The following is a 12,001-nucleotide window of genomic DNA, read 5'->3' as shown; positions in this document are numbered from 1 at the left end:
TGAGGTGTGGACTAGATAAGTGGATGGGTGGAAAACTGGCTAGACTACCTAGAAAGGTTGTGAGTACCAAATCCAACTGGCAGCCAATTACTAATGGTGTCCCTTGAGGATCAATACTGTGGCTAATACTGCACAACATCTTTTAGTGACTGGGGCTGTAGCAGAGAGTATGCTCTCAGCAGTTTTATGGATGATACCAGAATGGGAGGAGTGATTTACAAGTTGAAAGCCAAGGCTGCTATTCAGAGGGGCCTTGGTGGGCTGAAGAAATGGCTGATAGGAACCTCCTGAAGTTCGGGAGAGACAAACATCATGCATCTGGGGTGGAATAGTCCCATGCAACAGTACTGACTGGAAGGCAGCTCTGCCAAAAAGAACTTCGGGATCCTGGTGGACAACAGCTGTACCTGAGTCAGCAGCGTGTCCTTGCAGCAAGGAAGGCCAACCGCGTATTGGGCTTTCTAAGCAAAAGAGAAGCCAACACGTCAGGACCAGTGATTCTTTCCCTGTACTCAGCACTTGTGAGATGAAGGACTGGCTCCAGTATGTCAATGTCTTTCACTGTTACGGCAGTCAAATATTGAAACAGGTTGCCCAGCGGTCTTGCGGACTCTACCCTTACAGATATTCTAAACTTAATTGAACAAGACACTGAACATCCTGATCCTATAAGACCTGCTTTGAGCAGAAGTTTGGACCCCATCACAGGTCCCTTCCAACCTATGTGATCTTACGACTCTGTGATGCTGTTATTTCTGACATCCAGTAATGTTCGGCACTGTGTTTAAGTACCTATACTGCCTGCAGGTCTATCATGATTCATGCCATATCAGGGTTGTCAGTGCCATGCTGCATCTTGTGGTGGGGGAAGGTCTTGTAATGATTGGCTAAAACAAAAAAAGTTGAACGGAATAATAGTGGTGTTTTCAGGAACCGAATGGTATTTTTGTTTTCAGATGTTACATTTGCAAGAAAAGTGAGCAACAGCTGGCAGAACAGCACAAGGAACGTGGATTAAAACGTGAAGGTAATTTGTCATAAAAAGTAAGATGTTGTAGTATTATACAAATTATTATTTTTCAGAATAGATCAGTTCAAGTGTATGCGTGTTGTTTTTTTGTTTGTTTGTTTTTAAAAACATTGTGAGTTATTAGATAATCCATTGTTTCTTTAAGTTTAAGGAAAATACATGTAAATATGTGAAAAATATATAAGGTGTCTCCTCTACCCAAACCTCAGAAAATTCTGATAAAATTAGTATAATTACTTGTATAATTCAATGTGTTGAGCTTATTTTCTTTAAGAAAGTTATATTCTGTGAGCGAGGACTCTGTTTTTTGTGAGAAGGACTTAACTGATAAACTGTGAGGTAGTATAGAAGGAAGCAGTTCATGAAGATAACTTGCAGAATAGATCAGGATTAAAAATCTGTGTTTGTTAGCACAAAACTCACCCTATGTAAAGCTGTTTATTAAATAAATGAGGCGGTGAACTTGGACAACTAATAACTGATCTAGTGGACATAAATATTTCTGTACAATACCCTACCCATACTCAGTATAAAAGATAAATTAGATTCTTCTCCTCTTTCTCAGGTTACACTATCCTTAATCCCTTCCCCCCCCATTCCAGTTCCTGTGTGTTTCCAATCCTACTAGTTGTATCTCTTTATGTCTGACTACGATGTCCTTGTGGCCTTGCTGGAGTTAGATATACAGATTCAGCTGGCCGAGTTTTGCCTCTAGTCTCAGTTCGTCATCTTGGACAAACCTCTCTTAAACAGCAGGCAGTCTTCCCATGGGTGCTTGCTTCTGCTTTTACTCTTTTTTTTTTTCTTGTAGAGCCCAGTGCATAAAACCATAATTTTCTTGACACAAACATTGGTCCTTATGACCTAGCTTATCTTATAATTACAGTTATTTAGCACAGTATCTGTGCCAGGTTCTAGACATTTGTTAGCAAAAGAGTATCATCATACTATAGAGATTCATTGGTAGCATAAAGACTGTATATGGATTTCTATGCCAACTTGAATTCCTGTAACACATGCTTATATATAGTGCTTGCTTTCAGATCTTTGATATAGTCAACAGATGGCCTGATTGGAGTATTTCTTGAGTTGTTTTAATTTATGCCCAGATTCAGCTAAAGAAATTGCTTGACATAATATTTTCTTAGGAGCTAAATCTAATAGGTTTTTTGTTAAGGAAAAAAAAAAATCTTTTTGAGAAATAACTGTAGTTAGAAATTGCCAATTTTTTTTCTTTTGTGGTGGGTTTTGGTTTTGGTTTTTTTTCTTTTGGTTTGGTTTTTTTTGTGTTTGGGTGGGGGTTTGGGGGGAGGGTTAGGTTTGGGTTTTTGTGTTGTGGTTGGTTTGGGTTTTGGGTTTTTTTTTTTTTGTTTTTTGGGGGTTTTTTTAAACCTGTCATTTTGTTAGCTTTGACCCAGCAAAGGAGCAAAGGCAGAAGAAAGCTACAGGTTAGTGAGCAATCAAGACTGCTTTAGCCAGTATTGCACAAGACATTAAGCAGCTGATTATTTAAGATATTGTTTACTTAAATCCATTTCACTTCTGGTAGCTGGCTTTCTTTGCCGTTCAGTCTCTTCATTCAGTACTGGTAAGCAAACAATAACAATCAGCTACTCTTGTTTTGCAATAAAAGTGATTTTAAATCACCACCTCAATAGGCTTTTTATTCAGCAGGGTGTATTGTCTGACTCTTTCATTGTACCTACTTGGTTTGTGTACAATTCAGGTAAGTTTAGAAGGATCCTTCCGTTGGCTGTCACTGAACATATTTATTTGTATTGTGCAGAAGTCTATGTGCATGTGCTGAGTAAACTTTGAGTGTTAGTACTTTACGCTGATTTCAGCAACTTGCAGTATATATACACAATAGACAGTGGAAATGAGTGCCGTTTATGCTCTCCCTGCTTATGATTGCTCTATTGTATGAAAGATACTGTGGGTGAATAAATTGTGCTATTACAGTGATGCACCCTGTAGAATGGTTGTGAAAACAGTTGATCATTTAAAATGTGATAAATACCCTGACTTTGTTCTTACTTGAACAGTGAAGCTTTTTTTGAGTAATGTGCTGAAATTTATACTGAATGGTACTTTTTCACCAGGTGAAAACAATCTATTACAGTAACATACATAAGCATTCTACCTTAAGTAATTTGAAACTTACTTATTACAGTGAGCATACTTCAAAAGTTAACATATATGTAGACACACTATAGACTAAATTATTAAGGCTTCTCAGATAAACAACAAAAGGATTTATCAGTAGAGGGTCTTGTTTTCATTTTGTTGTTTGTGTATCAGAAAATGCCTGGGTTTCTTGTAAATAAGCACTTGTATAGTTCTGGACACAGATGTTTCCAGTTCCAGTGGTTTCTTATGTTCTGTTCAGTTACCTTCATCTCGGAGCAGCACCTTGTCATTTGCCTGCAGCCTGAACAAAGTCATTCTGTAGTTTGACATTTAAGTATTTCTCATCTCTCAAGATATACATTTTGAATCTGATTTAAATTATTTCTTTCTGTAATGTCCTCTTTGAAAGCAACATAAAAAGATAGCAGTAAAGCAAGGCAATACTAAAACCACTCTGGCAAATGATGTGAAAATGTTGCATTTAAGAGCTGCATTTTTTCTTGTTGTTACTGATTTGTTTATCAGGAAATAGAGAGGATAGTCTAGATGGAAAAAGAATGAATTTTTTAGTTTCCTTTAAGTCTTTTGTCACATTATAATCCTACTTTATTTTTCCTGGATTTCTGTTTTTCTTGGTTCTCTTACTAAAGAGTCGGTAGTAAGAAGTTCCAATGAATAAAAATTCAAGAAGGCAAGAAAAGTTCAAAGAGTAAAGAACAACTACAGAATACTTTCCAAACATTTTTTTTCTTACTTTTTCTTACTTTTCTGATGTATAAAGCTTGGAAGAGGTCAATTCAAAATGAATGCATCATAGACTTTAGGTCCAAAATTACCTAGAAAATTGTAATAATGATTCTCTAAAGTAAATGTGAAGTTCCTAAAACTAAAACAGTAAAGAATATCAGAATCTCAGAACATGAAATATATAGCATAAATATCATCTATAGTCCCATGAAAGAAGCACCTTGAAAATAACTATATGTTAACCAAAGTATGGGAAACTGAATAATGTTAGATTTCTAAGTCCATACCAGTTAATATGCCTCAAAACCTCTACCTTGCTGTGGTTTGATGATCAAACTTTAACAAGCTTATATAAACAAACTTATCATTTGTTGTTCATTCCTTAATTTTACCCCCATCATCGACAACAGCACCTCACTCCTGAACTCCAGTTTTGGAACCACGTGTATCTCCCTAGACTATTCTGCAGTCATTAGTTCTGTGGAGTTGTTTGTTTGAAATATGTGAGGCCACTTATATTGTGGGGAGAAAAGGAGTATTATGGCTGCTTTTATGGCTTTTTCTTATTGTAGTGAGGAAGGCAATTATGTGTCATCTAAAAATGCAAAGGCATTTTTTATCTATTTTTACCCATATTCCAGAAAATACAGTTTAGATGACAACTCTGTGCAGTGCCTGTCAGTGTTTATTTGTTCCAGAAAATTCTCTGCCTCTTGATAGTATTGATGCTGTCACACATCTAAGCTCAGTCTAGGTCTAATCTCTAACAGAACAGTTTCATGTTGTTGAAAACAGACTTTTGTATTGTTTTCCAGAAATCTCTGAAGATTTACGCACAGGAAAGTTCAACTCTGCTAATAGTATTCATCTTCAGACATTGGGGGTTGGGGTGGAAACAGACTCCTGATCTGCTGCCTGCTGATCCTTGCTGAACCCCGAGTCATCTCTTCCCCTTTTTCTTAAATATAATTCTTAAACATAATTTGTGGCATCAAGGCAGAAGAGGAACAGTGATTTAGAAACCAAATGCTAAACCACTGTCTTTGCATCATTGTTTATTTAAGATTAACATGTTGAAGAGCAAGAAAAAAAATTCTAAAAAGTTAAAAATCCTCCTGAACTTTCACACTACAAGAGTTTTAACTTGCCTTTGTCTTTTCCCTGCCAAAGGCTTTGTGGTTTTACCCACATTGATCCTGAATTTGACATGTATATATCAGAAATGGTGAGCAGTTTTAGTACATAATCACAGTCTGTGAAGGGAAAAAGCAACTTTCTCTGTTACTGTATGAAAAACAGATATTTTTTTAATGCAGTTTATTTAAGATATTTATTGACAGTGCATGAGTACGCCCAGTAAAAACTTCTAAGTTGCCAAGAATGATTGCTTTTTAGTGTTCTTCTGAGTAGAACAAATAATAATCTATCTCCATGCCTTTATTGATGTGTTTCAGAAGATGAAGAAGAATGGAAGGTTATTAAAGGGAAATTTCTAGCCATCAATGCAGTAAATATGAGCTGTGCCTGTCCACGAAGTCCAAAAGGTCTTTCACCAGCAGCTCATTTGGCAGATGGTTCAGCTGACCTCATTCTAGTTCGTAAATGCTCCAGATTTGATTTTCTACGGTATCTTGTCCGACATACAAACCAAGATGATCAGGTGTGTATTCCCTTTGACAATGAATTCTCCAGAGTCAGTCCAAGTTGTAAATACTGATATTCTCATATGACAAAAAGAACATCTGCAAAGCAGGTTGGTGGGTTTTTGTGGTTTTTTTTCTCTTTAGAAGTTTATACATTTTGGGTGACAATCTCAGCATGTGTACCATTAAAAAAACCCAAACAAACCCACCACATTTTAGCTAAGTCAAGTCTTTGGCCATAGCATTCTAACAAAATTCCACTTTTGCTAATTGAATTCTGTTTCATAACAATTTCCATATATTTAGTGTTTGGACAATATTTAAAGTGATTTTGTCACAACTGTGCCCCCATGTATTTGTCATGAAAAACTGCTCACAGCAGTATAACATAGCTGAGATAGAAGACGTAGTGAAGAATAATAAATCACTTTTTGTAAACTGTATAAAAATGTGGTTTAGAAGAAAGTTACCAAAACTGCATTTTGCTGTAAACTGCAGGCTTTTAGCAGAATTTTACTACCTATATGTGACCAGGATATGAGCTGTATGCATTCAGCTGTCAGATTATTCCTTGCATATGTTGTAGCTGTCAGGATAAACTACAAGGGAAGGTTCATCACTGCTTTGGATTGTAGAATCTGTTGAAACCAGAGCTATGGCTGTGAATACACATTTAAGATTTGTCACAACCTAATATTATTAACATGTTCTGGAAATTATCTGAACAATGGACTAATGTCATATCTAGTTAGAAAAGCAACAATAAATCTCTCTTGTTCATGATGCTATTCTTCCTTGTCTGTAGAAGAATTAGTAAAGTTTCTCTTTCCTGTATTTCCTCATTACCATTCCCTGGGATGTTGTGTGTGTGTGTCTGCATTCTTCCTTCCTGCTATTCTCAGTCTCCTCTTCTTCTCTTCACTTCTTCCCACCCACTCTCACTGTTCCCTTGATGTGTTTGATTATTTGAAGCCTTCCCTGGCTACCTTTCAAATTGGCTTCAACATTTATCAAGAGACTACATGCTGCTTGGACTTGAGACATGAGAGCATTCATGGGTGGGTGGCTCTGTGCAGCCATAGATACCAGTTTTTGCAACTAAGCTGTTTGGACGGGCACACTGCTTAGTGAGCCTCATTGTATCTGTAAGCCATTGCTTCCAAGTGTGGAGTTTGGCAACTTCACAGCTTGTTTATTGTTGAAAGTTGAGGCAACTTAAGACCTAGGAGGTCCCTTCAACTCTGATGCTTTTTGTGATTGCCACTGTGACCATTCCTCTTCCAGTGCTTCCCAACTGGTTTCTCTCTGAGATATGTTGGTTTTGCAGTGTAGATTAAATGCAGGGTTGTACCTATGTCCTCCCCTCAGGTTAGTGTCTACCATAATAGTGAGAAACCCTGTTTGAAAACTTAAGAAAATGTGAAAATAAAAAGGAAGAAAAGGGTTGACTGTACATTAATACAGACTGGTTTATGGGTATACTGTTCCTTTTTTTACTTCTGCTTCCATGCCATCCCCTTCCCGTAGATGCACACGGACATACTCCATTGCCTTTGCTAAATGACGTGTCAGTATTTATTACAGCTTGATAAATGTTTAAGTCCATATCAGTTAAGTTGCTTTCAGGGCAGGTGGGGGCACCCTCTAATTTGATTGTTGCTTTAATTTACAAAGCCTGTTTTAAAGCATTTGTACAATATTGTAGTATTGTAGTACAATATTGCTCTGTTATAAGAGCAATCTCTTAATTGTCCTACTTCTAGCTGAATTAACTACTTAAAATTATTTTTATTTTGTTGGAATGTAATAATATTGCCCTCTATTCTTATTTTTGCATACATCCAGCTCTGTGATGTGATCACACTGCCATGGAATTCTCACCTTCAGGGCATTGTTCCAAATGCAGAAGGCTTTCAGAAAAGCCCATGTGTCTTAAGGACTGTAGTTGAACAGGTGCTGAGGATGGTACAAAGATCCAATCCAAACCTTTTTGACTTTGATTCCATGTTATAATAGTTTTTAAAGAGTATTTTTAATAGCTTTTATACCCCATTTACTCATAATCTGAGAACCTGTTACCTGATTATCTATAAAGTGGCAGTATTGCAGCTACTTGAAGAGGACCACTGAAAGTAAGTTTCCATTTCGGTTTTATTGTTTCTGACTTGTGCAGTTTTTTAAAAACAAAAATCACACTGTGGTTCAGGTAAGTTTCTCTAGAAAACTGGAGTGGACAGACTTTCTTGAATACGAAATGCTGCATGCTGAGTTGCTTTACAGATCAAATGTATTTAATTGTAATTGCCTGGTTTGCTTTATTTTTTTCTTTGTAGTTTGACTTCTCATTTGTAGATGTTTATCGAGTGAAGAGTTTTCAATTTACATCAAAGCTTTCAGAAGACAATGAAAGCAATGTCACAGACATAGGAAAGAAACGTTTTGGCCAGTTCTGCAGAGATCATCCAGCCTGTTGCTGTAATAGTGCTAATAGCACCTGGAATTGTGATGGAGAAACTCTGGACAGTTCAGCAATTGAAGTGAGGTAAGCATCAATTTTTCTTCCCATATATCAGAAATCATTAAGCCTTTTCATTGATTTTTGAAGATGCTCATAAAGACATCTCCAAAAGATGCCTCTGCATAGCATATTTGAGTATTCTGATAATAAACTTTATTTATTTTTGTTACTTTTTTGAGTCCTTTCCAGAGACTACTCCAACCATTTATATTGTAAATGATCAGTCCGAGATAGATGGATGGCCCTACCTTTGAAGTCATGCTTACTTCTTAGGAACTGATATTATGTGCTTGGAGTGCTGAAGGTGAAGGTGGTGTTGGGAGGATTCTTTCTACATGAGTGGAGTACCTCATGACTCTGAGCAATAGCTTTTCCCATGAAACTTAAGCTGAAGTAGGCATCTTTGTCTTAAAGAAATACTGAGTATTTGTGGGTTTTTGACACACAGCACAGAGTCTTATCTCTAGCCTTGGCATGTGGAGAAAGAAGGTTGCAGTTGTGCTTATAATGAAATTAGAAGGGATTACAGGTTTGTAAAATTTGAAGGACTTTTTTTCTTTGTTGTTTGGCGGGTGGGTTTTTTTGGTTGATTGTTTTTATTTGTTGGTTTTAGAACAAAGAGAACCAAAAACACAATACAAAATATTTACATGCAAGCGTGTTCCTTTAAAACATAATCACTTAGTAGTCCAAAGTGATTTTTATAAATATTGTATAAGATCAGCTCATTTAAGTGCCCCATAGAACTTTTTTTGTGGAAAAGAGGAGTAACAGGAGTGATGGATACATGAAAGCATCCAGCCTTCTTTGCAGGGGAGGACTGTATCAAAAATCAGAGCATGGTTTCTGGAGTCTGGAGTAAGGAACTTTGTCCAACTGCTTGGAATTCAGGGACTGTGAGAATTAAATATGTAGTGCCCATTTATTTCGTATTGATTTCTGTATTTTTTCAGGGTTCACTGCCAGTTAATGAAACTATTTGCAAGGGGAATCGAGGAAAACTGTAAAGGTGAAGATGCCGACAGCCAGAGTAGCGTTGAACAATTACTATAGACATTGTTCCTCCAATGAGGAGAAGAAAAAATAAAAGCTCAAGGAAATTGAGTAAATATGCATTTTAGTCAAATTGACAAGTATTTTAAAATTTTAGGTGTTTTTTTTTCTATGGCTTCAGTATAATTTTAGACATCTTATTGCATTGTGTAATATTTTTAAAAACATTGTAATCATTACAATATATCTTTGAGCAATGTAATCTAAGTTATGTTAGAAAAGAGAGGATTGGTGTATATATATGTATTCACAATGACTGATAAATTCTCTGTGCTTTTCTAGAGAGCTAATTTAGCAGTTGTTTTGCAATAATATCTAAATGTTATAAAACATTGGACTTTCCATTGTCATCAAACCAAGATACCAAGACAAGGTATTTTCAGGGTCTGAGAAGATGTTTTCTGCTGGGAGTGTTATGTAGTTGCATGTGACTTAAATGCTGGACAACAGTATTGTCATTCACTTTTTTTTTTTTTTAAGTAAAATCTTTCATTTTGTAATTCTGACTATACCTTGCAACTTATCAATGCAATTCAAACACACATTCCTGGCTTTAGGTAATGACAATAAGAGTTTAGAAATACTTTGAAAAATAAAAGCACATCTGTATACAGATCATACCTTATCCTATATATTCTATTTATAAAGGCTTCCTTGCATGATGCTTTTTGGGATTATAAAGGGGTTTATGACTGTTTGGATGATACCAAATACCACACTGCAACTGAAATGTCTTGCAAGCACTTGCAGGGATACTTATATAATACCAGGAAGGCACAGGCAAAAGAAAGTATAAATATCTTCTGAAACACCAGCAGTTTTAATTTTTTTTTAAATATCTAAAATTAACATATGAAAAGCTTTCCTGTTCAGTACACAGTTCTTTGGAGATTGTACTACGTACGTTAACATGTCTTTGCAAAATAAAATGTTAGAATGTTAATTTTAAAAATATGATTTGATGATTGAAAATTTTTTAAATAATGTTTCTCTAACTAAATATGAAACAAAATAATTTGTTTTGTGAAGTTAAGGGAAGAAACTGGCATCTGATTAGTCACGAATTCACTGTGCTGATTTGTTTTTATAGCAAAAAACATGAGACTATCGTATAAAGCTATGGAGTGATTATTTAAGTTGTCTATGGATTTGTGTATTGTGGCACATTCATGTTCTGTGTGTAAGCCTGGGACTAAATTCTGCTGCTCTTGTACAGATTTGTTCCTGTTTGAGGATCAGAAGTTAGCCCCTGCTCTCTTGTATCTTTTCTTAAGTGTGTAGTTCTCTTTAAAATTTGCTGCATCTGAGGGGGTTTTGGCATCTGAACAGCTAATGATTTTCCATTTGTGTATATTTATTGGCACTTCTGTCATTCAGCTTGTATTAGTTTCATGTTTCATGTATTTGGTCCATGTAAGTCATGGTGATTGGTCATTTTATTACTGAAGCACTTGAAAATTGTTATAAATGGCAGATTTTTTTTCTGTTGAAGTTATTTACATTCCAGTTTTGTGTAATTTCAAAATGGTGTGCTATGTCTTTGCTACAAAGTATTATTCGTACTGCTCTATATGACAAAAAGCACTTGGAAATGATACTTGCTTAAAGTACAGTCATACAAAGTTTAGGATCTGGTTTTTGTTGTATAGTATTTCAGGGAAATACTTGAATACTTTTCCAAAAGTACTGCTGTTTACTGTCCTTACTAATGCAATGAGTTGTAATGTTGATTGATCCAGTGTTTTTCAGACATTTGTAACAGTGTTATGTATACTGTATTCTTAAAGCTATGTTTAATAAGTGAAATAGTACTTTTGAACTAAGAACCCCATTGAAAATGAGATTATGCAGTTCGACAAATGCAAATATTTTTTGAAAGTGTTGTTTGTTTAGAAAATTCTACAGGTATTGTGGTCTATCCATGAATATTGTGAGAGAACCAAGACTTACAGTTACTGTAATTCTTGTGCAGGATATGAAGGTGCACACTCAGCTTGCCAACAGATGAGGGCATTTATGAGGCATTATAGCTATCCAGATCACGTTCTCATAAATGAGAACAGGAGTAAATACTAACCAGCTCTTTCCATTAGTTTACTAGCAATTCATGAGACCCTTACTTGAAAAAAGGAGGCTTAATCTCGTTGTGAATGTATATTGAAATGTTTTGAATATTTTAATATCTGAAACTGAGTGCTTGGTGTTTCCAAAGCAAGCCGCAGTGAAGGCCCCCTTTCTGAGAAACAAGACACCAGAAAAGATGGAGAAAAGATCATTCTGTAGTATGGTAATGAAGTGTGAAGTAAATAATAAAGGTGTTGCAACATAATAAAATGAAAAGGTCCTAGATAATAGAAAAGCTGCATAGTTGCATTTGAATAATTCTCTTTGTAGCATATTATACTAGCAAAGCACCATGTGAGTTGTATGACATGTCTGGTTTATTTTTAAGAAGAGAGCTGCGTAAGTAATGTCTGCTTGCATTTTAATTCTAGGTTTTTTTCTCTGAATGTAGTCTTAGTATGGAAATTACGTGTAGGAAAACCAAGTTCGATTTTTCTTTTTTTCCCAATCTTGCTGGCTTCAAGATTAGAAAATGTGTTCTGTTTTATGACACTAGGGCATTTCCTTGAAAAAATAAAATTACGTCATACAGCAATACAGTGGTTTTCTTCTCTACCTTTGTTCAGCAGAAATCTGGCAGCAGCGTACTCAGTGTAACCAATGTGGGCAGATTAAACCAGGTGGAGAAGTAATTCATAAGCTTCCACTTGGGTTGACCACAGCTTTGTAGCAAGTGTGAGTGTGGACAAACACTGAGAGTGAAGGAAAGCAACTAGTGAAGCTGGACTTGCACTAAAACTAAGCAACTCTACCAAG

General features: G+C 35.9%; 1 protein-coding gene across 1 annotated transcript in view; it reads left to right on the top strand.

The window, feature by feature from the left end:
* The window catches only part of CERK (ceramide kinase), a 43,858-nt gene extending 32,078 nt beyond the window's left edge, over positions 1-11,780 (top strand). Inside the window, exons 10-13 of the mRNA XM_075024912.1 lie at positions 957-1,027; positions 5,362-5,567; positions 7,884-8,092; positions 9,022-11,780. Of these exons, the coding sequence (XP_074881013.1) occupies positions 957-1,027; positions 5,362-5,567; positions 7,884-8,092; positions 9,022-9,121 (586 nt within the window). The 3' untranslated portion in view covers positions 9,122-11,780. The remainder of the gene's footprint in view (positions 1-956; positions 1,028-5,361; positions 5,568-7,883; positions 8,093-9,021) is intronic.
* The last annotated feature ends 221 nt before the right edge of the window (positions 11,781-12,001 follow it).

The sequence above is a fragment of the Buteo buteo genome, chromosome 4 (genome assembly GCF_964188355.1).
Source record: "Buteo buteo chromosome 4, bButBut1.hap1.1, whole genome shotgun sequence".
Classification (NCBI taxonomy): Eukaryota; Metazoa; Chordata; class Aves; order Accipitriformes; family Accipitridae; genus Buteo; species Buteo buteo.
Note: the sequence above shows the minus strand (reverse complement) of the source record. Positions and strands in the feature narration are given on the sequence as shown.